Raw genomic sequence first — 26,395 nt, 5'->3', positions numbered from 1 at the left:
TCTGTTTAAGACCTGTTCTGCTTTGGTAACTGACAAGAGAGGCAGTGAAAGCCACAGTGAATAGGAGGATGGCCTTTTCCTTAACTCTCTCACTCTCTGTTCTCTCCTGTTCTCTTTCTCTCTCATCTCTCCCTCCTGTCTCTTTCTCTCTCTCACTCCCCCTCTCTTTTACAGTCTACCACAGCACAGCTTGTCCACTGAGTGTTGTTTAACATAACTGCTGCTGCATCTCTCAGATAGTAACATAAAAGCTCTATTCCAAGGACAGATCCTGAGGCAAGTCACACACATTGTGTTTGTGTGGCTGTGTTCATTTGAATGCACAAGTGAGTTTGCCTTTCTGTGTACAGTGATGTGTTAGTATGGGTATTCAAACTTACTTAATGAGTATATACAACATACTATATACTATTAGTTCATTTTAGTATACTGTAAACAAACGGTATCCTTTTAGTTGAGAATACTAGCGCTTTGCCTGTCTACCAGAAGTTGATGCTGTTGCTGTGCAACCTCTTGCTAGCATAGCAAGAGATTGTAACATTCTTTGTTTCACGGAAACATGGCTCACTCGGGATAGGTCATCAGAGTCAGTACAGCCACCTGGTTTCTTCACGCATCGCGCCGACAGAAACAAACATCTCTCTGGTAAGAAGGGCGGGGGTGTATGCCTTATGATTAACGAAACGTGTTGTGATCATAACAACATACAGGAACTCAAGTCCTTTTGTTCACCTGACCTAGAATTCCTTACAATCAAATGCCGACCGCATTATCTACCAAGAGAATTCTCTTCGATCATAATCACAGTCGTGTATATCCCCCCCAAAGCAGACACATCGACGGCCCTGAAAGAACTTCATTTGACTCTATGTAAACTGGAAACTACATATCCTGACGTTGCATTTATTGTAGCTGGGGATTTTAACAAGGCTAATCTGAAAACAAGGCTCCCTAAATTTTATCAGCATATCGAATGCGTGACCCGGGCTGGCAAAACCTTGGATCATTGTTATTCTAACTTCCGCGCCGCATACAAAGCCCTCCCCCACCCTCCTTTCGGAAAATCAGACCACAATTCCATTTTGTTGCTCCCAGCCTATAGACAGAAACTAAAACAGGAAGCGCCCGTGCTCAGGTCTGTTCAACGCTGGTCCGACCAATCGGATTTCACGCTTCAAGATTGCTTCGATCACATGGACTGGGATATGTTCCGCGTAGCGTCGGAAAATAACATTGATGAATACGCTGATTCGGTGAGCGAGTTTATTAGCAAGTGCGTCGGTGATGTTGTACGCACAGCGTCTATTAAAACCTTTCCCAACCAAAAACCGTGGATTGATGGCAGCATTCGCGCAAAACTTAAAGCGCGAACCACTGCTTTTAATCATGGCAAGGTGACCGGAAACATGACCGAATACAAACAGTGTAGCTATTCCCTCTGCAAGGCAATCAAACAAGCGTCAGTATAGAGACAAAGTAGAGTCGCAATTCAACGGCTCAGACACGAGAGGTATGTGGCAGGGTCAACAGTCAATCACAGACTACAAAAGAAAAACCAGCCCTGTCGCGGACCACGATGTCTTGCTCCCAGCCAAACTAAACAAGTTCTTTGCTCGCTTTGAGGACAATACAGTGCCAATGACATGGCCCGCTACCAAAACATGCGGGCTCTCCTTCACTGCAGCCAACGTGAGTAAAACATTTAAACGTGTTAACCCTCGCAAGGCTGCCGGCCCAGACGACATCCCCAGCTGCGTCCTCAGAGCATGCTCAGACCAGCTGGCTGGTGTGTTTACGGACATATTCAATCAATCCTTATCCCAGTCTGCTGTTCCCACATGCTTCAAGAGGTCCACCATTGTTCCTGTTCCCAAGAAAGCGAAGGTAACTGAGCTAAATGACTATCGTCCCGTAGCACTCACTTCCGTCATCATGAAGTGCTTTGAGAGACTAGTCAATGACCATATCACCTCCACCCTACCTGACACCCTAGACCCACTCCAATTTGCTTACCGCCCCAATAGGTCCACAGACGACGCAATCGCAATCACACTGCACACAGCCCTAACCCATCTGGACAAGAGGAATACCTATGTAAGAATGCTGTTCATTGACTACAGCTCAGCATTTAACACCATAGTACCCTCCAAACTCGTCATTAAACTCGAGACCCTGGGTCTCGACCCTGCCCTGTGCAACTAGGTCCTGGACTTCCTGACGGGCCGCCCCCAGGTGGTGAGGGTAGGAAACAACATCTCCAACCCGCTGATCCTCAACACTGTTGCCCCACAAGGGTGTGTTCTCAGCCCTCTCCTGTACTCCCTGTTCACCCATGACTGCGTGGCCATGCACGCCTCCAACTCAATCATCAAGTTTGCAGACGACATTACAGTGGTAGGCTTGATTACCAACAACGACGAGACGGCCTACAGGGAGGAGGTGAGGGCCCTCGGAGTGTGGTGTCAGGAAAATAACCTCACACTCAGTGTCAACAAAACAAAGGAGATGATCCTGGACTTCAGGAAACAGCAGAGGGAGCAGCCACCTATCCACATCAACGGGACAGTAGTGGAGAAGGTGGAAAGTTTTAAGTTCCTCGGCGTACACATCACGGACAAACTGAAATGGTACTCCCACACAGACAGTGTGGTGAAGAAGGCGCAGCAGTGTGTGTATAAGGTAGTTGTTGTGGAATTGTTAGATTACTTGTTAGATATTACTGCATGGTCAGAACTAGAAGCACAAGCATTTCGCTACACTCGCATTAACATCTGCTAACCATGTGTATGTGACAAATAAAATTAGATTTGAATTATTCTGCGCTCTGGCACACTCAGACGAGAGTGCTCTGAAATCAGAGTAGATAACCAGAACGAATTAACAATGTCCATTGAGAACACACAACAACTATACCACTTAGCTAAGCGTGACATGAATAATCAAGTCAATCAATGTTGGGTAGTTAGTTAGCATATATTTAATATACTGGAAGGTCTGATGTATTAGTAGCCAACTAACATTACTTTAGGTAGCTAGCTAACACCGGTACATACTGCTGTAATGATATGCTATGCGGTTCGTAAGGATAGCATAGCTAACAAATTGTCAGCCAACATAACGTGTAACTTATCTGAAAAGGCATTACGTCGCTCAATGTTGTCTTAACACTGATCATAATTCGTTAAAGCAATGAATTTGTATATGCTCTCGTCGGACTTCGGCTGCATATTTTCCGCCTTTTTCTTAAAATCTGAAAACGTTGTGAGGCTACGCTCATTTTCTGAATAATTGCATTATGGGGCCTAAAAGCATGGAAATAGTGTCCACTGCTTGTATACTTCGTATTTTAGCGAATTTAGTACGACATCCGGGAACTTTTGGCATACTGATTGTATCCATACTATGACCAATAACCATACTACATACTCAATTTACTTCACAAATAGTGAGGTTAGTATGAGTATTCGAACACAGCTCTAGTGTATGTATACACAGTTCAGCTAACAATGATTGATTCTAGGCTTGGCTGGTACCTCAGTATACAGTGGGGGAAAAAGTATTTAGTCAGCCACCAATTGTGCAAGTTCTCCCACTTAAAAAGATGAGAGAGGCCTGTAATTTTCATCATAGGTACACATCAACGATGACAAACAATATGAGAAAAAAAATCCAGAAAATCACCTTGTAGGATTTTTTATGAATTTATTTGCAAATTATGGTGGAAAATAAGTATTTGGTCAATAACAAAAGTCTATCTCAATACTTCGTTATATACCCTTTGTTGGCAATGACACAGGTCAAACGTTTTCTTTTAGTCTTCACAAGGTTTTCACACACTGTTGCTGGTATTTTGGCCCATTCCGCCATGCAGATCTCCTCTAGAGCAGTGATGTTTTGGGGCTGTCGCTGGGCAACACTGACTATCAACTCCCTCCAAAGATTTTCTATGGGGTTGAGATCTGGAGACTGGCTATGCCACTCCAGGACCTTGAAATGCTTCTTACGAAGCCACTCCTTTGTTGCCCGGGCGGTGTGTTTGGGATCATTGTCATGCTGAAAGACCCAGCCATGTTTCATCTTCAATGCCCTTGCTGATGGAAGGAGGTTTTCACTCAAAATCTCACGATACATGGCCCCATTCATTCTTTCCTTTACACGGATCAGTCGTCCTGGTCCCTTTGCAGAAAAACAGCCACAAAGCATGATGTTTCCACCCCCATGCTTCACAGGTATGGTGTTCTTTGGATGCAACTCAGCATTCTTTGTCCTCCAAACACAACGAGTTGAGTTTTTACCAAAAAGTTCTATTTTGGTTTCATCTGACCATATGACATTCTCCCAATCCTCTTCTGGATCATCCAAATGCTCTCTAGCAAACTTCAGACGGGCCTGGACATGTACTGGCTTAAGCAGGGGGACACGTCTGGCACTGCAGGATTTGAGTCCCTGGCGGCGTAGTGTGTTACTGATGGTAGGCTTTGTTACTTTGGTCCCAGCTCTCTGCAGATCATTCACTAGGTCCCCCCGTGTGGTTCTGGGATTTTTGCTCACCGTTCTTGTGATAATTTTGACCCCACGGGGTGAGATCTTGCGTGGAGCCCCAGATCGAGGGAGATTATCAGTGGTCTTCCATTTTCTAATAATTGCTCCCACAGTTGATTTCTTCAAACCAAGCTGCTTACCTATTGCAGATTCAGTCTTCCCAGCCTGGTGCAGGTCTACAATTTTGTTTCTGGTGTCCTTTGACAGCTCTTTGGTCTTGGCCATAGTGGAGTTTGGAGTGTGACTGTTTGAGGTTGTGGACAGGTGTCTTTTATACTGATAACAAGTTCAAACAGGTGCCATTAATACAGGTAACGAGTGGAGGACAGAGGAGCCTCTTAAAGAAGAAGTTACAGGTCTGTGAGAGCCAGAAATCTTGCTTGTTTGTAGGTGACCAAATACTTATTTTCCACCATAATTTGCAAATAAATTCATTAAAAATCCTACAATGTGATTTTCTGGATTTTTTTTCTCATTTTGTCTGTCATAGCTGACGTGTACCTATGATGAAAATTACAGGCCTCTCTCATCTTTTTAAGTGGGAGAACTTGCACAATTGGTGGCTGACTAAATACTTTTTTCCCCACTGTATGGTATAAACGGTATATTTTCAATACCATTAAAAAAACACATTTTAAAATTTGGGGGCACCCGGTGGGGCATGCTACGCCACTCCTAACTATGTTAAGTATACGAAATCTAAGATGTGTCAAATAAATGATATCCAGCTCAGGCCTCCAGCTATGCATTTGGTTTGCTAAGTGGCTAGATGTCAAGATCAAGCTTCTTGTTTACAGCAGAGACATTAAATCTCCTCCTGGATCAAGATCCTTGTTGCTTAAATTGTTTTGTGCAAAAAAACAAAAGCTTTATTTGTATTCTTTTTGGGGTCGGGGACACTGCTCTTTTATAATTTTTGGTGGCACAGCACGCACTCCCACAGCTCCCGCTAGGGGGGCATGCTGCGCCACTGCTTATAAGTTAAGTATAACTATGAGAGAGCTAATAATTTTTAGGTTTTTAAAATAGCGCCCTTTGTGTGCACTTCTGGTAATAATACCACCTAACCCTAATGGATTCCCACAATGTTTCATGTAGGTTAGCTATAAGTTCAGTTGTCCAGCTTTGCAATGGTAACAAAAATACAGTGTAAATATGAAGATCCACTGTTATGTTTCTTTAGCATTATACACAAGTTATGTTATGAGACTGTTTCTTGTTGGCTGAAGGTCTGGGTGTCTGCTATGCTGCAGAGAGAGCGAGAGTCCTGAGACTTGGCCATCAGACGCCCATCAGACTGTGGGTAGGTCAATAATTAGCAGCATTGATTTCTGCAGACAGAGCTCTGTGTCTGTCTGCACATGCTCCTCCAAGGACTCTGCACTCAGACACATGTGAGAAGGCCTGCTCTCTCTCCAACCCTTCTGCTTCTCATTAAAGGGTGACTGCACTTCCTGATTTGGCCTCGTTTTTAGATATGGTTCATTAAGAAATGTGTGTCTTGGTCTCAGCGTCTGGTTTGATGTGTGTGTTTGCAAGTGGGAAGAGTTTGCCAAATGATTTAGCTAATTAGCTTCAGCCGGCAGGTGTGCGACCGTGGCAAAGTTTGTTTGACTTTAGATAGCATTTCTCCAGGGCTAGTTAGGGACCGTCAATAAAACTACACAATGTAAATGAGGCAATATTTTCATGTTGTTTACCTTTTAGTTCTCATTAAATGCGTTCAATATTTGTATATGCATTTCTACAATTTATAGTTGGTTTGATGTTTTTAAGTCATCGAAATTTAACGCTATTGGAATTTTAACATATTGTCCCATGTATATTGTGTAATTTTTTTTTTTATTTTTTATTTTTTTTTTTTTTTTTTTTAGTCATTTAGCAGACGCTCTTATCCAGAGCGACTTACAGTAGTGAATGCATACATTTCATTCATTTTTTTTTTTTTTTTGTGCTGGCCCCCCGTGGGAATCGAACCCACAACCCTGGTGTTGCAAACACCATGCTCTACCAACTGAGCTACAGGGAAGGCTAATTGACCGATGGTCCCTAACTAGCCCCATAGGGATATCCAAAGTCAACCCAAATTTGAATTTACCACGGGTATCTGCACCCCGAATTGATGATTACTTGTGTGCTGCCAGCTGTGGATGTGGGCGGGATTGAACCAAACCAAACCTTAATTTACATTGTAAGGCAGTCACGATAACAAGTCTCACAAACTCTGTTTTGGATGAGACTGACTTTGACCAAAATTATCCTATTTACACTTTTGTAGTCTAATTAATGCCACATATTAATGCCACAGACTATTTTATAAATGAGAAGTTTAGGGGCAGTTGCTCTTTAACCATTCAGTAACACAGACACACACAAACGCATGCACACACACACCCCGATACACTCACACTTGCACCCACACAAACAAATTACGATATCCCATTACAGATATTGATCCATACCATTTTTTAGGATTGCTGTTATCTGACTCCCTGCCACTAATTCCCTAAACACACTCAACATCCATAGCCTTTATCCCTTCCAACCTTGTCTGTATTTGCCACCCTCCTCCATCGAGCCCTTCACCAACTCAATCTCTGTTTATTCTAGCTTTTCCTCTCTCCTGTCCTGGCTATTATCCTCACAGTTATGTGTATCTATGCCTAGAGCACTACAATAGTGACGCCTGTTCTGAGCCTTCCCTGTGGCTCAGTTGGTAGAGCATGGTGTTTGCAACGCCAGCATGGTGTGCGCAACGCCAGGGTTGTGGGTTCGATTCCCACGGGGGGCCAGTACACAAAAGAAATGCATGAAATTGTATGAAATGTATGCATTCACTACTGTAAGTCGCTCTGGATAAGAGCGTCTGCTAAATGACTAAAATGTTAAATGTAAAAAAAATGTTCTGTTGTTCTTTCTGCCTCCTTTCCTGCTTCCTTCGAAAGTCCTCTGGGATTCTTGGACCGTTGCAACTTGTGAGGCACAGAAGGTTGCTTGGGTGTTTATGATGCCATTAAGGGATTTGAGATTGTTTTAATGGCATAAGGTGTCACAGAAAAAAATGTTTTAGTTGTCGTAACATGGCCTCCTCAACTGTCTGTGTTTGTCGATGAGGCTAATTCCTGCTTGATGCTTCCACTCCCTTATGTTGATAGGAACACTTCCCTAACCTGTCTGTCAGGTCACTGTGTAGCCCTACTGTACACACACGCGCACGCATGTGCACGTATAGGTTCAATGGTGGGACAGTCTGTGTGAGAAACTGGAAATGAGAATGAAGTGCAGCCAGGAAATTTTGGTAACCGTTCTGAAGCTTAAATTCTCTATTGCATAAATTGACAATGGCCACTATGACTACTAAAATTAGTTTCAAAATTGTAAAAGTAGATTCTATTCATATTGTAATATAGTTTGCACAAATGTATAGACCTCTACAATGAATAGCTTGTTGAAAGCCGTTGCATAATGTGTGTGTGTTACCGTAGCAGTACTGTAATGGCAGTCCACACAATGAGCACTCAGTCTGTACCACTGATCAGAGCACTCGCACTCGAATAAGGACCCTAGCTGCAACAGACTGCAAAGCTGAACAAATTACAATACATTGAGATAAGGCTCAAAGTATATAGGTTTTAGTTTATTTCAAACACCCCATTTCACATACGAATCTGCACTAAAATCCTCCTCCATCTTGTTTGTTATCAAGCACAACAACTGTTTCACATCTCTCTGTTTGTCCAGGTAATGCATCAGTAGAGAGAGCCTCCATAGAGCTTCAAGACCCCTCCAAGGCCCCTCATCCAGACTGAGACTGTCTCCAGCACCAACACACCACTCCCCTCACCCCGTCTCTGCCCTGCCCCACCCAGACATGGCTGCCTCCAAGAGCGGCTACGAGGGCAAGATCGCCGGCCTCTATGACCTGGATCGCACGCTGGGTAAAGGCCACTTCGCTGTTGTCAAGCTGGCACGCCACGTCTTCACAGGCCAGCTGGTGGCGGTCAAGGTGATCGACAAGACCAAGCTGGACGCCATGGCGACGGGCCACCTGCTGCAGGAGGTGCGCTGTATGAAGCTGGTGCAGCATCCCAATGTGGTGCGGCTCTACGAGGTCATCGACACTGCCAACACACTCTACCTCATCTTGGAGCTGGGCGATGGAGGAGACATGTATGACTACATCTTGCGCCACGAGGGTGGCGTGGCTGAGGACACGGCTAAAGTTCACTTCGCCCAGATTGTCCGAGGAATCTCCTACTGCCACCGGCTCCACGTGGTGCACCGAGACCTCAAGCCAGAGAACGTGGTGTTCTTCAGGCAGCAGGGGACCGTCAAGCTGACCGACTTCGGCTTCAGCAACCTCTTCAAGCCCGGGACCATGCTGATGACAAGCTGTGGCTCGCTGGCCTACTCCGCCCCAGAAATCCTGCTGGGAGAGGAGTATGACGCTCCGGCAGTAGGTAAGACAAATGGGGGACCGGGCCTGGGTGGGCAGGGGGTCTGTCTGTCCATCTGGTTGTCTGTATGGCTGTTTGGCTGGCTGGCTGTTTTCTTCATAGGAAGGGTCAAGTGATGCAATGAGATAAAGAAATGTGAAGATAAAATAAATAGAACATTGTTTGCATGTGACTCATTTTGCAGACAAATACATGATTCACTGAGTTAAAAAAATGTATATTCTGCCCGTAAGACCACATATATAGATTCAGGTCCCTCTAAGGCTAAGCCATTGAGCTACACAGAATTACCATAAATCCCCTGAGACCAAGATAAAGCTGGAGAGATGAACATGGGTGTGTCTGTGGTACTGCCTGTGGGTCTATCAGTCAGGCAGGCATTCCTCTAGCTCACCCAACATACACACACAAACGTGAACAGATGGACTACTCTCTGGGCTGCATAGAATCTGGAATGGAAATGTAATTTGTGTGTGGATGGGCGGTGTGTTTGAAGCAATCCACACAGGGCTTTAATCCAGGGCAGGGACAGTGAAGCTGTGTACATGCAGGGCTTAAAGCTGGAATCCTTAATAGGGAAACAGCCATGTCTGTTTGCGATATTACAACAACAAAAGTTACTGTAAACAACGATGCACGCGCGATAGGAGAGCACAATATGTATCACACTTTATATTTGTAATTTTTTACCTCAGCTCGGCAACAATAACTACGGTGGTGGGGCGGCCAGTGGCGCTGTTTCCCCCTACTGCGAATTCCATCTTTAAAGCCTAGAGCCAGGGGGATAGTTGTCTCTGTCAGGGTAGGAGGATTGTGGTTTGCCACTTACAACCCCAACAGGCTGAACTGTATCTGGATTGTTCTTCAATTAAATTAAATCAGTGGAGAGTAGTGCAGCGAGAGTAAAATGTACAATGTCTCCAGTCCTGTAGTATTCCAGACCTAAGCATGCCCCAAATACACACTCCTGGTCTGCCCCAGATATGAACACCTGCTGCACCTCATTCATCTGCTACAGGGAAATGGGCTGTTATTGTGAAAATGCACCATGACATCTTAACATGTGGAAAGTGTTATGGTGCGGTGTCATTAACACCCTAGCAGAACACTGAGCGATAGTAGAAGAGCGAGTGCAGAGTTATTCCTTGGGTTTTTAGCAGTGAGTCATCCAGTAGCCCTATTAGACCTGTTGAGTAATGGCCACTGGCCAGGGAACACCTGACAGGATCACAGTTTAGAGGGACTCAAATCAGATTCATACCTCATCTCGGCACAACACTCTTCTAGTGCGCAGATGCATGGTCATGTACATTCCTTAATCATAACTGCTGATGGGCCATGTGAAAGAATGAAGATCAGCGCTACGCAAAGTAAATAATATCCCCTATGGCTACATACTATAGAACATATAGTTGAGCCTGTTCTCAAGCAGCCATGTGACCCATGCAGGGCTGGTAATACAGACTACAGTCATACTGACTGGGCTGTATGCAGTGTGGTGCTGGGAGTGTGCCAGCCCCTAACTGGGTCAGACTCCTCTGAGATCCAGCTCCAGCTCAGCCTGCCAGGTGCCAAAAGCTAAGTGGGCTTCCCACTGCAGAGGGACCGCAGGGGTTTAGGCATGTGCACTGAAACTAAAGACACAACCACAACACAACCACCACATTCACCAGTACCTGGCTTTAACTTCCACACCTCAAATAGAGACTATTGTAGCTGGGACACTGGTGACAATCACTGGAGCTACAGTATATTCTCTGATCAGTGGAGCTACAGTATATTCTCTGATCAGTGGAGCTACAGTATATTCTCTGATCAGTGGAGCTACAGTATATTCTCTGATCACTGGAGCTACAGTATATTCTCTCATATCTGGAGCTACAGTATTTTCTCTGATCAGTGGAGCCACAGTATATTCTCTGATCACTGGAGCTACAGTATATTCTCTGATCACTGGAGCTACAGTATATTCTCTGATCAGTGGAGCTACAGTATATTCTCTGATCAGTGGAGCTACAGTATATTCTCTGATCAGTGGAGCTACAGTATATTCTCTGATCACTGGAGCTACAGTATATTCTCTCATATCTGGAGCTACAGTATATTCTCTGATATCTGGAGCTACAGTATATTCTCTGATCACTGGAGCTACAGTATATTCTCTGATCACTGGAGCTACAGTATATTCTCTGATCACTGGAGCTACAGTATATTCTCTGATCACTGGAGCTACAGTATATTCTCTGATCACTGGAGCTACAGTATATTCTCTGATATCTGGAGCTACAGTATATTCTCTGATCACTGGAGCTACAGTATATTCACTGATATCTGGAGCTACAGTATATTCTCTGATCACTGGAGCTACAGAATATTCTCTGATCACTGGAGCGACAGTATATTCTCTGATATCTGGAGCTACAGTATATTCTCTGATCAGTGGAGCTACAGTATATTCTCTGATCACTGGAGCTACAGTATATTCTCTGATCACTGGAGCTACAGTATATTCTCTGATCAGTGGAGCCACAGTATATTCTCTGATCAGTCCTATGTGTGTCACTGTGGGCATGTGCAATAATGCTTGGACAGTGCTCACCTACATTTGTAGTGGAAGCTCAAGTAAATCAGAGCAGATTTTTTTGGTTTTATCCCTCTGGTTAATACGGGCTGATTAACCTCAAACACATCTGGCACACATTTTGATAATTAGGTCAAAACAAGGTCATTGGCTTGCAAGGCAGTGGAACTACTGTAAAATCCCAAATATTTTGACCTATTGCACGTGGGTGGCCTTGGTGTTGTGTGTGCAACTGACCAGTGGCAGTCTGCCCACTGGGTTGAGGCTCACAATGGTATAATCAGATTGTGTGGCATGCTGGGCACTACAGAGAAAGGTCCCATTCCACACCCAACATACGGCACGGGTCAGGTTTGGGGCATTAACCTGGTTTGAGCCCGGTCAATGAGCCTGGGAAACAACACACACCTACCCATGTGGCTGAAGAGACCTTGTTTCTAGTATGAACTTGTCCCTGATGTTATCTGACAGGCTGTTGAAGTCAAGCTGGGACAAGGCCTGCAGTGTGTGTGTGTGTGTGTGTGTGTGTGTGTGTGTGTGTGGTGTGTGTGTGTGTGTGTGTGTGTGTGTGTGTGTGTGTGTGTGTGTGTGTGTGTGTGTGTGTGCGCGATTATATTTAGTGCCTTCAGAAAGTATTCAGACCCCTTGAATTTTTCCACATTTTGTTTCAGCTTTATTCTAAAATGGATTAAATAAAATCTACACACAATGCCCCATAATGAAAAAGCATAAATAGGGTTTTAGAAATTTTTGCAAATGTAATAACAAAAAACATACCTTATTTACATAAGTATTCAGACACTTTGCTTTGAGACTCTAAATTGAGCTCAGGTGCGTCCTGTTTACATTGATTATACTTGAGATGTTTCTACTGTACAACTTGATTGGAGTCCACCTGTGGTAAATTCAATTGATTGAAGAACCCAATGGTCAATCTAACAGAGCTCTAGAGTTCCTCTATGGAGATGGTTGTCCTTCTGGAAGGTTCTCCCATGTCTGCAGCACTCCACCTATCAGGCCTTTATGGTAGTAGAGTGACCAGACGGAAGTCACTCCTCAGTAAAATACACATGACAGCCTGCTTGGAGTTTGCCAACAGGCACTTAAAGGCTCTCAGACCATGAGAAACAAGATTCTCTGGTCTGATAAATCCAAGATGTAACTCTTTGGCCTGAATGCCAAGCATCGCGTCTGGAGGATACCTGGCACCATCCCTACGGTGAAGCATGATGGTGGCATCATCATGCTGTGGGGATGTTTTTCAATGGCAGGGACTGGGAGACTAGTCAGGATCGAGGCAAAGATGAACGGAGCAAAGTACATAGAGATCCTTGATGAACACCTGCTCCAGAATGCTCAGGACCACAGACTGGAACGAAGGTTCACCTTCCAACAGGACAACAACCCTAAGCACACAGTCAAGACATTGCAGGAGTGGCTTCGGGATAAGTCTCTGAATGTCCTTGAGTGGCCCAGTCAGAGCCCGGACTTGAATCCGATCAAAAATCTCTGAAGCGATGTGAAAATAGCTGTGCAGCAACGCTCCCCATCCAACCTGAAAGAGCTTGAGAGGATCTGCAGAGAAGAATGGGAGAAACTCCCCAAATACATGTGTGCCAAGCTTTTCACGTCACACCCAAGAAGACTCGCTGCCAAAGGTGCTTCAACAAAGTACTGAGTAAAGGGTCTGAATACTTATGTAAATGTGATATTATATATATTTTGATTTTTTTTATAAATTAGCAAACATTTCTAAAAACCTGTTTGTGCTTTGCCATTTTGGGGTATTGTGTGTAGGTTGAGGGGGGAAAAAATGATTTCATACATTTAAGAATAAGGCTGTAACCTAACAAAATGTGGAAAAAGTCAAGGGGTCTGAATACTTTCCGAAGGCATTGTGTCTCTAGACCACAGATATCCTATTACTACTGGACTCTATGGTCTAGTCTCTGTGACTCAATCGTCTTCTGATGACGCCTGTAAATGCCATGGATGGAGCCTGAGTCAGTGTGATGTAGTATTTCCACAGGTTACCTGGGTGGTTGTGTACAATTACAGTATCACTTAATGAATATTCATTAGCTCAGCATGCTCTTATCCTGGTCCACTAAGCAGTTGCTGGTGTAATCTACTTATTAGGTCTTAGTGACAGAGTGCCAGCTGAGCGAGGCAGCTAGCTCACTGAGGCCCACTGCCATTATACTGCCATGCAGCCCTGTTATGATAACACAACACAGCACAACACAACACAGCAGGGTTGGGGTCAACTCCATTCACATTCAGGCAATTCAGAAAGTAAATTGAATTTCCAATGTAAGAATTTCAAATGGCTCTTCTGATAATAAATGACACCTGGAAGATTGGAGTGATTGGACAGAATGCAAATGAGGTTGACCGCAGCCTTGCAGCTCTGCGGGAACACTGCAAGGCGTGACATGTGCGTGTGAAAGAAGAGCTTAGAGATATGATACTCCATTATATCCCTCTTTCTGCACAGATGCGGGTTTATGGATAATGCTGAGTAGCTCTGAGAAAGAGATGTCCCTTCTGTACTGAGAAAAGAGATTACCTTAGGCAATGGGGATGTGAGTCATAAACTCCTTTTTATAGCACACTGTGTATCACTCATACACCTATGATGCAATATACAAACAAATGTATACAACCACGTATTAAATATTTGTACAGGGTGTACTGGTATTTTATAGGTGGGTACTGTATGAAGCTATGAATGGATCCCAAGGGCCATTAAACTGAGTGCAGCATGACTGTCTAAACACAGTGGTCATATGATGAGGCAGAGAAAATCAGAAGCCTGTGTGTGCAGAGCCACGCAGCAGTACCAGACCCAGGGCGATGGGACAGTGGCCTGTTCTGTGTCTAACACATGGCTGCTATACTGCATAAGCCAAACAAAGCAGTGTGGAGAAGAACAGTCAGATACCATCTCAGGTCTTGTCTTGTGTCCAGGGCTATGTAAGTAGAATTAGTCTGTCTCTACCTGGGTTGTGCCTAAACAGACAGTCATGGCATACTCAAAAGCAGAGGAAGTCTACATGTAGAGTTGGGGAGAGTTAGTAGCAGGCCAGTTGGTGCTCATGAATATACAACTTTGAGGTAGAGTTATGGAGAGTTGCAGCAGGTGATGCTTGTGATTATGTGCTTTCAGATAAACTATTTTCATTCATCAGTCTAAAGTGGGTGTAGTTTCCTTTCTATGATTCACCCTTACCCCATTCCATGAGGCGTCACTACATGGTGATTCAGTGGTTTAGTCTGTTCCTCTCATTCAGTCCTAGTGTGACAGATTTAGGGAGAGAGGAACAGATTGGGTGAGGTAGAGGGCTCTCATTATTTACTGTAGGACAGAGCATTTCCTCTGAGAGAGGGACTGAACACCATCTGGTAGGATATTTGACAGAACAGAGAGAGAGACCGGGAGAACTAGCTCTCCACACACACACACACACACGCCGTTTAGCAAACTCCAGGCATTGACATTTTTTGGAGGACATGAAAATAGAGCTCTTTGGCCACGCACACCAGTTGTGGGTTTGGTGTCAAAATGAGAACACATGAGCATAAAATAAGCCATATCTACTTTAAAATATGGTGAATCTTTGATCTTATGGGGCTATTTGGCTTCCATTAGTCCTGGGGCCCTTAAGGTTAACGGCATCATGAACTTTACCCAGTATCAGGACGTTTTAGCCAAAAACCTGGATGCCTCTGTCAGAAGTTGATCTTCCAGCAAGACAATAACCCCAAGCACACATCAAAATTCACAAAGAAATGGTTTATTGGCCACAAAATAATTTTGCAATGGCCAGCTTAGTCACTCGACATTTAAAAACTGTGGTTTGAATTGAAGAGGGCAGTCCTTAATCTCCCGAGTGGCGCAGCGGTCTAAGGCACTGCATCTCAGTGCAAGAAACTACATTTTCTTGGCATTTCATTACTTTAACAGAACGTTTCCTAAAAATGTCCAACATGGTAAAATTTTATACAAATGTTGGTAATGTTCTAGTAATGTTCTCCAACTGGTTTGACATTGGGAATGTTCTCTAATAGTTCAGAGAACATTAAGAAACGACATTCTTCTGTGGGATTTTCAGTACTTCATCATAATGTTTCCTCATGGTTCTATTTACAGTAATGTTCTCAAATTGTTCGAAGAACATTAAGCAATTTTTCCATTAAAAACCACAAGAATGTTATTTAAAAGCATACATTCCGTTATCAGCATCAACAAAACTCAAAAAAATCGAATCAAATCTTATTGGTCACATACACATATTTAGCAAATATTATTGCGGGTGTAGCAAAATGCTTGTTTTCCTAGCTCCAACATGCAGTGGTATATAACAATACACAAATCTAAAAGTAAAAGAATGGAATTAAGAAATATGTAAATATTAGGACGAGCAATGTCGGAGTGACATTGACTAAAATACAGAGTATTCACATGAGTAAAGCAGTATGGAAACATTATTAAAGTGACTAGTGTTCCATTATTAAAATGGCCAGTGATTCCATGTCTATGTATATAGGGCAGCAGCCTCTAAGGTGCAGGGTTGAGTAACTGGGTGGTAGCTGGCTAGTGATGGCTATTTAACAGTGTAATGGCCTTGAGATAGAAGCTGTTTTTCAGTCTCTTGTCCCAGCTTTGATGCACCTGTGCTGACCTCGCCTTCTGGAGGATAACAGGGTGAACAGGCCGTCGCTCGGGTGGTTGATGTTCTTGATGATCTTTTTGGCCTCCCTGTAACATCAGGTGCTGTAGGTGTCCTGGAGGGCAGGCAGTGTGACCCTGGTCATGCGTTGGGCAGACCGCACCACCCTCTGGAGAGCCCTGTGGTTGCAGTTGCCGTACCAGGCGGTGATACAGCCTGACAGGATACTCTCAGTTGTGCATCTGCAAAGGTTTGTGATGGTCTTAGGGGCCAAGCCAAATTTCTTAAGCCTCCTGAGGTTGAAGAGGCTCCGTTGCACCTTCTTGACCACACGATCTGTGTGGGTGGACCATTTCAGATTGTCATTGATGTGTACGCCCAGGAACTTACGTACGTCCACCTTCTCCACTGTGGTCCCGTTGATGTGGATAGGGGCGTGTTCCCTCTGCTGTTTCCTGAAGTCCATGATCAGCTCCTTCGTTTTGTTGAGGGACAGGTTATTTTCCTGGCACCACTCCGCCAGGGCCCTCGCCTCCTCCCTGTAGGCTCTCGTCATTGTTGGTGTCATCTGCAAACTTGATGATTGAGTTGTAGGTGTGCGTGGCCACGCAGTCATGGGTGAACAGGAAGTAGAGGAGAGGGCTGAGCACCTACCTTTGTGGGGCCCCTGTGTTGAGGATCAGTGACGTGGAGGTGTTGTTTCCTACCTTCACCACCTGCGGTTGGCCTGTCAGGAAGTCCAGGACCCAGTTGCACAGGAAAGGGTTCAGACCCAGGGCACCAAACTTAATGATGAGCTTAGAGGATACCATGGTGTTGAAGGCTGAGCTATAGTCAATGAACAGCATTCCGGCCACGGAAAACGAGAGCCCACAGTCCTTTGGAGCGGGCCACGTCGGTGGCAATGTGTTATCTTCAAAGTGGGCGAAGTAGGTGTTTAGCTTGTCTGGGAGAAAGACATCGGTGTCTGACGTGGCTGGTTTTCCGTTTGTAATCCATGATTGTCTGTAGACCCTGCCACATACGTCTTGTGTCTAAGCCGTTGAATTGCGATTCAACTTTGTCTCGGTACTGACGTTTTGCCTGTTTGATTGGCGTACAGAGGCAATAACTACAATGATTGTATTCAACCATATTCCCAGTCACCTTGCAATGGTTAAATGCAGTGGTTCACGCTTTTAGTTTTGAGCAAATGCTGCCATCTATTCATCGTTTCAGTTTTGGGTAGGTTTTAATAGTCACCATGGGAACAACATTACCTATGCACTTCCTGATGAACTCAGTCACCGTGTCCGTGTATACGTCAACGTTATTCTCAGAGGCTATCCGTAACATATCCCAGTCCGTGTGATCAAAACAATCTTGAAGCGTGGATTCCGATGGGTCAGACCAGCGTTGAATAGTCCTTAGCAGGGGTACTTCCTGTTTTGAGTTTCTGCCATATAGGAAGGGAGGACCACATGGAGTTGTGATCTCATTTGCAGGGGAGAGCCTTGTAGACATCTCGAAAATGTGAGATGCCTACGTATTGTTAAATCAAATCAAACTTTGTGTAACGGCTGTTGAATGGAGTAGACCAAGGCGCAGTGTGTAATTTAATGGAAAATGAGAACACTTTACAAAATAAACAAAAGACAACAGCCAAACAGTTCTGTCAGGTAACAAATGACTAAACAGAAAATAACCACACACAAAACCCAAAGGAAAACAGGCTGCCTAAGTATGGCTCCCAATCAGCAACAACGATATACAGCTGTCCCTGATTGAGAGCCATACCCGGCCGAAACAAAGAAATACCAAACATAGAAAAAAGGACATAGAATGCCCACCCCAACTCACGCCCTGACCAACCAAAATAGAGACATAAAAGGGTCTCTAAGGTCAGGGCGTGACACTTTGTCACATGCGCCGAATATAAGAAGTGTAGACCTTTCTGTGAAATGCTTACTTACAAGCCCTTAACCAACAGTGCAGTTCAAAAAGAGTTAAGAAAATATTTACCAAATAAACTAAAGTAGAAAAAAATAAATAAAACTAACACAATACCATAACGAGGCTATATACATGGGGTACCGGTACCGAGTCAATGTGCGGGGGTACAGGTTAGAGTAGTTTGTACATGTAGGTAGGGGTGAAGTGACTATGCATAGATAATAAATAGTGAGTAGCAGCAGTGTACAAAACAAATGGGAGGGGGGGGGGGGGTTCATGTAATAGTCTGGTGGCCATTTGATTAATTGTTCAGCAGTCATATGGCTTGGGAGTAGAAGCTGTTGAGGAGCCTTTTGGTCCTAGATTTGGCGCTCTGGTACCGCTTGCTGTGCGTTAGCAGAGAAAACAGTCTATGACTTGGATGACTGGAGTCTCTGACAATTTTATGGGCTTTCCTCTGACACGACTAGTATATAGGTCCTGGATGGCAGGAAGCTTGGCCCCATGGATGTACTGGGCCGTACGCACTACCCTCTGTAGCGCCTTACGGTCAGATGCCAAGCAGTTGCCATACCAGGCGGTGATACAACTGGTCTGGATGCGCTCGATGGTGCAGCTGTAGAACTTTGAGGATCTGGGGACCCATAACAATTATTTTCAGTCTCCTGAGGGGGAAAAAGTTTTGTTGTGCCCTCTTCACGATGGTCTTGGTGTGTTTGGACCATGATAGTTTGTTGGTGATGTGGACACTCGACCTGCTCCACTACAGCCCCATTGATGTTAATGGGGGCCTGTTCGGCCCGCCTTTTCCTGTAGTCCACGATCAGCTCCTTTGTCTTGCTCACATTGAGGGAGAGGTTGTTGTCCTAACACCACACTGACAGTTTTCTGACCTCCTCCCTATAAGCTGTCTCATCATTGTCGGTGATCAGGCCTACCACTGTTGTCGTGAGCAAACATAATGATGGTGTTGGAGTTGTGTTTGGCCACGCAGTTGTGGGTGAACAGGGAGTACAGGAGGGGACTAAGTACACACCCCTGAGGGGCCCCAGGGTTGAGGAACAGCTTGGCAGATGTGTGGTTGCCTACCCTTACCACCTGAGGGCAGTCCAGGATCCAGTTGCAAAGGGAGGTGTTTAGCACCAGGGTCCTTCGCTTAGTGATGAGCTTCGTGGGCACTATGGCGTTGAATGCTGAGCTTTAGTCAATGAACAGCATTCTCACATAGGTGTTCCTTTTGTCTAGGTGGGAAAGAGCAGTGTGGAGTGCGATTGAGATTGCGTCATCTGTGGATCTGTTGGGGCGGTATGCGAATTGGAGTGGGCCTAGGGTATCCGGGAGGATGCTGTTGATGTGAGCCATGACCAGCCTTTCAAAGCACTTCATGGCTACTGATGTGAGTGCTACGGGGCGGTAATCATTTAGGCATGTTACCTTCGCTTCCTTGGGCACAGGGACTATGGTGGTCTGCTTGAAACATGTAGGTATTACAGACTCGGTCAGGGAGAGGTTGAAAATGTCAGTGAAGATACTTGCCAGTTGGTCCGCGCATGCTTTGTGTACACGTCCTGGTAATCCGTCTGGCCCGCTGGCTTTGTGAATGTTGACCTGTTTAAAGGTCTTGCTCACATCGGCTACCGAGAGCGTTATCACACAGTCATCCAGAACAGCTGGTGCTCTCTTGCATGTTTCAGTTTTGCTTGCCTAGAAGCAAGCATAAAAGGCATTTAGCTCATCTGGTAGGCTCGCGTCACTGGGCAACTCTCGTCTGGGTTTCCCTCTTTAGTCAGTAATAGTTTTCAAGCACTGCCACATCCGATGAGAGTCAGAGCCGGTGTAGTAGGATTCAATCTCAATCCTGTATTGACACTTTGCTTGTTTGATGGTTCGTCTGAGGGCATAGCGGGATTTCTTATTGGCGTCCGGATTAGTGTCCTGCTTCTTGAAAGCGGCAGCTCTAGCCTTTAGCTCGATGCGGCTGTTGCCTGTAATCCATGGCTTCAAGTTGGGATATGTACGTATGGTCACTTTGGGGACGACGTCGTCAATGCACTTATTGATGAAGCCGATGACTGAGGTGGTATACTCCTCAATGCCATTGGATGAATCCCGAAACATATTCCAGTCTGTGCTAGCAAACAGTCCTGTAGCTTAGCATCCGCGTCATCCGTATTGAGCGAGTCACTGGTACTTCCTGCTTTAGTTTTTGCTTATTAGCAGGAATCAGGAGGATAGAATTATGGTCAGATTGGCCAAATAGAGGGTGGGGAGAGCTTTGTATGCATCTTTGTGTGTGGAGTAAAGGTGGTCTAGAGTTTTTTTCCCCTCTGGTTGCACATGTGACATGCAGGTAAATATTAAAGTCCTCGGCCTCTAGGAGCGCCGCTTCTGGGTGAGAATTTTATTGTTTGCTTATGGCCTTATAGAGTTGGTTGAGTGCGGTCTTAGTGCCAGAATCGGTCTGTGGTGCTAAATAGACAGCTACGAATAATATAGATGAGAACTCTCTTGGTAGATAGTATGGTCTACAGCTTATCATAAGGTACTCTACCTCAGGCGAGAAATACCTGTAGACTTCTTTATCCGTGTTGTCATTCAGCCATGACTCGGTGAAACATAAGATATTACAGTTCTTAATGTCCCGTTGGTAGGATAATCGTAGGTCATCAATTTTATTTTCCAACAATTGCATGTTAGCAGGTAGAATTGATGGCAGTGGGAGTTTACTCGCTCTCCTACGGATTCTCAAAAGGCAGCCCGATCTGCATCCTCTTTTCCTCCGTCTTTTCTTCACGCAAATGATGGGGATCTGGACCTGAGAGCAGTATATCTTTCTCGTCGGACTCGTTAACAGAAAAGCTTCTTCTAGTTCATGGTGAGTAATCCCAGTTCTGATGTCCAGAAGTTATTTTCGGTCATAAAGATGGTAGCAGCAACATTATGTACAAAATAAGTTTAAAAAAATAAGTTACAAACAACGCAAAAAAAACTAAGAAAATAGCACAATTGGTTACGGACATGTAAAACATCAGCCATCCTCTTCGATGCCATCTTACTTAAGTGTTTTCAGGTGTGTTGGCCGCCCCCACTGATTGGCCACACCTGATATTAATGAGTGCTTGTTTTGTTTGAAATGGGGTCTGTTTGAATAGACTAAAATGAACAGCTTTGTATGCAGAAAAAAACCCAAGGCATTTAAGCTCTATCCTGGTGGCACAGTGGACTAATTCCATGGATAAAGAAAAGAAGATTATAGTTTTTAATCTCATTGATGCCGTGTAATAATAAGAAAAGTGTTTGCATGGTTCATGCCTAAGGAAATACATTTTCATGTGTTCTATCTGTGCTTGGAATCCCAAAAAAGTTAACCCAAAATGAGCTAGCAGTGTCATCAAAAGTCTGTATAGGTAAAAAATAAATACAAATAATCACTGAAAGTTGTAAGGAAGTTATTCAAAAACCTCAAAATAAATGATAATTTCATTCTCAGAGCATTTAATAAAACCTCCCAGGAAAATGTTCAAGCAACCAGAGAAAAAAAAACATTCTCAAATCCTCCCTGCAACCTAAAAATAAACGTTTCCAGAACAGGCAACATTTTCACTTCTGTTCTCAGAATGTATTAAAAAGGTTATGTTTTACCGGTCAGGTATGGCTTCTTTTATTTTTTGTGAAACCAACTTCCAAGGAACCAAATGTTAGCAGTATTTGAATTATTTATTTTATACAGTCATTTTTGCTCATATTTATCAACGTTGTCAATAATTTCTGACCCCACTGTTTATAGATACAGAACAGGAGAATAATCACAGGGATTCCACATGGGTAACCTTTGCTCTTATACAGCAATCGGTGCCATGGGGCATTCTGGCTGTCGGACGTCATTAGCTGAACCTTAACTTAAAAAGGCCAGCTATTCCCGTTCTGCCCTTTGAACACACATTATTATGTGCATGTATCTCAGTGTTCAGGAGTCATCAGCAGAGAAAAGGGTAACTCCAGTTAATATGTTACGTAGTGGGCACACATACATATGATTTATTGGACAGTGCTTGATTAAATATGGCAGCTCAGCCAAGGAAGAGTTATTTGCTTTACTATCAAGTGCTCAGTGCTCATGGTTGATTTTCACTTTTCAACTTCTGTTTACTTTCCCTGGGCTCAGAGATGAGTGATGACAATAATTGTGCTTTTGACAGGGTAAAGGGTGAAGACAGTGTTTGTGCTTGTTTAGCAGAGAGCGATGTGTGTTTTGAGTGCAGCATTGCAGATCTGTCAGATCTAATGTGTGGTAAGAATATGTGTAAATCCCCAGTGGATTGAGAGAGGGAGTGTCGGATTTTGAATTTGCTGCCGTTGTATAACTGAGGTGGAGAGGGTTGTGTGTGTGTGTGCGCGTTCATGAGAGTATTTCTGTGTGAATGTTTATATATGTGGGATAGATATGGTAACGAGGCAGAAAGAGAGTGAGGGTTATTGTTTTCATTGTCAAGAGCCCTCTGGGACAATGGTAACATGCACTCAGCAGGCATCATAATCTCCTCTGTCCCAGCATGCAGCTGTGATGACGCCCACTGTCCTGTCCCAGGAGGCTGTTCTGTTCAGGCTGAGTCGTCTGACTGTCAGTCAGGGGAATGTCTCTGCTTAGACCAGCACACACTCCTCTTCTCTGGAACAATGTACAATGAACTACATTGTTTTCTACATGTGACCGACCGGCTAAATTCGGTCTTATGTAGCAAAATTTGAAATTGTGTTTTTTTACATTGGATGAAAGTAAAGACTCAGAGCTAGAAAATTGTATATAATACACTACAGTTGAGGAACAATGGGAAAGTAATTCAGCTTTGAAAGTTGATAAACTTGTAACCCCACTTTTGAGAGAATGTCCTTGAATGTTTTTGTATACATACTCTTCTTTGTCTACACCCATTCACAATCGTTCACACCCTCTTAAGCCTTAGCCCCACCCATCTTTTTAAGGATTCACGTGAGGCCATGTGCTAAACAGATTAAGGTAGTGTAGTATACAAACTAAGTTAAAGTGTTGAAAGTGGTAGCAAAAATACATTATCTACTCCTTGGCCTATATCCTTATCTGACTTTAGTGCAGGTCATGTTCTTCACATTACCGTCTCTGGTAAACACTGTATCAATTAAAATCAAAGTTTATTTCTCACAGCTAACATTAGGCTATAACTAGCAATGCAAATGGATTTCTGAGTTACGAATAATAGTACTACACAGATCACGTAACGTTAGCTAGCGAGCCAGCCAGCTAGCGTTAGCTAGCGAGCTAACGGTACGCTTTAACTTGCAATGAAAACAACTTTCTGACAAAATTAGAAACTTATATCAGAGAATGTAGATAGCTAGACTCTCTTACGATCTCCTTAGCTATTATACTCTGCTTCCACCAGGCATTACACTGATTTTAAAACTTGGTCAACTTCTTCCGTGAGCATCCTGCATGGCAGACCAATCCAAACTCATTTCTCGGCATGTCCAGCCCATCCATTATCTCAGCCAATCATGGCTAGCGGGAAGCTTCCTGACTTTTTCCGTGGCTAAACCAATTAGGCTCATAATTTACCCATTTTATCATATTTACAGATGGGATACAAGTTTGTTATTAAGGCTCATGAAAGTAAACATGTTCATGTTCTTTGCATTTCTGCAAAGAAACGCATTTTGATAAAAAATTGATGTTTATGTTCAAATGCCAATCCTGTAAATTAGTGATGTGCGACATACACCTAGTTTCCTGAAACGAGTCACATATGCCATTTGTATGAGGATAATTATCACGCTACACACAAAAAAACTTTCCTGAACCAACACTTGCTCTTGACAGATTTGTCCGTCTGACTGTCAGATGGTGAAGCGTGATTCATCACTCCAGAGAACGGGTTTCCACTGCTCCAGAGTCCAATGGTGGCGAGCTTTACAACATTGCAACTGATGCTTGGCATTGCGCATGGTGATCTTAGGCTTGTGTGCGGCTGCTCGGCCATGGAAACCCATTTCATGAAGCTCCCGACGAATAGTTCTTGTGCTGACATTGCTTCTAGAGGCAGTTTAGAACTCTGTATGAGTGTTGCAACTGAGGACAGACAATTTTTATGCACTTCAACACTCGTGTGGCCTACCACTTTGCAGTTGTGCCGCTGTTGTTCCTAGAACTTTCCACTTCACAATAACAGCACTTATAGTTGACCAGGGCAGCTATAGCAGAGCAGAAATTTGACGAAACTGACTTGTTGGAAAGATGGCATCCTAGGATTGTGCCAGGTTGAAAGTCACAGCTCTTTAGTAAGGCCACTCTACTGCCAATGTTGTCTATGGAGATTGCATATCCGATTTTAAACACCTGTCAGCAACGGGTGTGGCTGAAATAGCCAAATTCATTCATTTGAAGGGGTGTCCACATACTTTTGTATATACAGTGCATTCGGAAAGTATTCAGACCCTTTGACTTTTTCCATATTTTGTTACGTTACAGACTTATTCTAAAATGGATTAATAAAAAATCAACACACAATGCCCCATAATGAAAAGCAAAAACAGATTTTTAGAATTACAGTGCATAAATTGGTAATAAAATGTGATCTGATCTTCACAACAATAGACAAACACAGTGTGCTTAAACTAATAACACACAAATTATTGTACTTTTCTTGTCTATATTGAATAGATCATTTAAACATTCACAGTGTAGGTTGGAAAACGTATGTGAACCCCTAGGCTAATGACTTCTCCAAAAGCTAATTGGAGTCAGGAGTCAGCTAACCTGGAGTCTAATCAATGAGATGAGATTGGAGATGGTTAAAGCTGCCCTGCCCTATAAAACACACTCACACAATTTGAGTTTGATATTCACAAGAAGCAGTGCCTGATGTGAACCATACCTCGAACAAAAGAGATCCAAGAAGACCTAAGATTAGGAATTGTTGACTTGCATAAAGCTGGAAAGGGTTACAAAAGTATTTCTAAAATCCTTGATGTTCATCAGTCCACAGGAAGACAAATTGTCTATAAATGGAGAAAGTTCAGCACAGTTGCTACTCTCCCTAGGAGTGGCCATCCTGCAAAGATGACTGCAAGAGCACAGTGCAGAATGCTCAATGTTAAGAAGAATCCTAGTGTCAGCTAAAGACTTACCGAAATCTCTGGAACATGCTAACATCATCTCTGTTGACGAGTCTACGATACGTAAAACACTAAACAAGAATGGTCTTCATGGGAGGACACCACAGACGATGCCACTGCTGTCCAAAAAAAAAATGCTGCACGTCTGAAGTTTGCAAAAGAGCACCTGGATGTTCCACAGCGCTACTAGCCAAATATTCTGTGGACAGATGAAACTACAGTTGACTTGTTTGGAAGGAACACAACACTATCTGAGGAGAAAAAAAGCACAGCACACCAACATCAAAACCTCATCCCAACTGTAAACTGTAAAGTATGGTGGATGGAGCATCATGGTTTGGGGCTGCTTTGCTGCCTCAGGGCCTGGACAGTGTGCTATCAGTGACGGGAAAATGAATTCCCAAGTTTATCAAGACATTTTGCAGGAGAATGTAAGGCTATCTGTCTGCCAATTGAAGCTCAACAGAAGTTGGGTGATGCGACAGGACAACCACCCAAAACACAGAAGTAAATCAACAACAGAATGGCTTCAACAGAAGAAAATACGCCTTCTGGAGTGGCCCAGTCAGAGTCCTGACCTCAACCCGATTTTGAGAGCAGTTCACACCAGACATCCCAATATTGCTAAACTGAAACAGTTTTGTAAAGAGGAATGGTCCATAATTCCAGATCTGGGGAAGGGTACAAAACATTTCTGCAGCATTGAAGGTCCCCAAGAGTACAGTGGCCTCCATCATTCTTGAATGCCAAGCGTCACGTCTGGAGGAAACCTGGCACCATCCCTACGGTGAAGCATGGAGGTGGCAGCATTATGCTGTGGGGATTTTTCTTCAGTGGTAGGGATTGAGAGACTAGTCAGGATTGAGGGAAAGATGAACGGAGCAAAGTACAGAGAGATACTTGATGATAACCTGCTCCAGAGTGCTCAGGTCCTCAGACTGGTGCGAAGGTTCACCTTCCAACAGGGCAACAACCCCAAGCACACAGCCAAGACAACGCAGGAGTGGCTTCGGGACAAGTCTCTGAATGTCCTTGAGTGGCCCAGCCAGAGCCCGGACTTG

At 44.0% G+C, this 26,395-nt stretch overlaps 1 protein-coding gene across 1 annotated transcript in view; it reads left to right on the top strand.

Moving 5' to 3' along the window:
- The window catches only part of snrkb (SNF related kinase b), a 37,357-nt gene that overhangs the window by 2,799 nt on the left and 8,163 nt on the right, over positions 1-26,395 (top strand). Inside the window, exon 2 of the mRNA XM_014124371.3 lies at positions 8,284-9,002. Within this exon, the coding sequence (XP_013979846.2) occupies positions 8,414-9,002 (589 nt within the window). The 5' untranslated portion in view covers positions 8,284-8,413. The remainder of the gene's footprint in view (positions 1-8,283; positions 9,003-26,395) is intronic.

The sequence above is a fragment of the Salmo salar genome, chromosome 10 (assembly GCF_965601325.2).
Source record: "Salmo salar chromosome 10, fSalSal1, whole genome shotgun sequence".
Taxonomy (NCBI): domain Eukaryota; kingdom Metazoa; phylum Chordata; class Actinopteri; order Salmoniformes; family Salmonidae; genus Salmo; species Salmo salar.
Note: the sequence above shows the minus strand (reverse complement) of the source record. Positions and strands in the feature narration are given on the sequence as shown.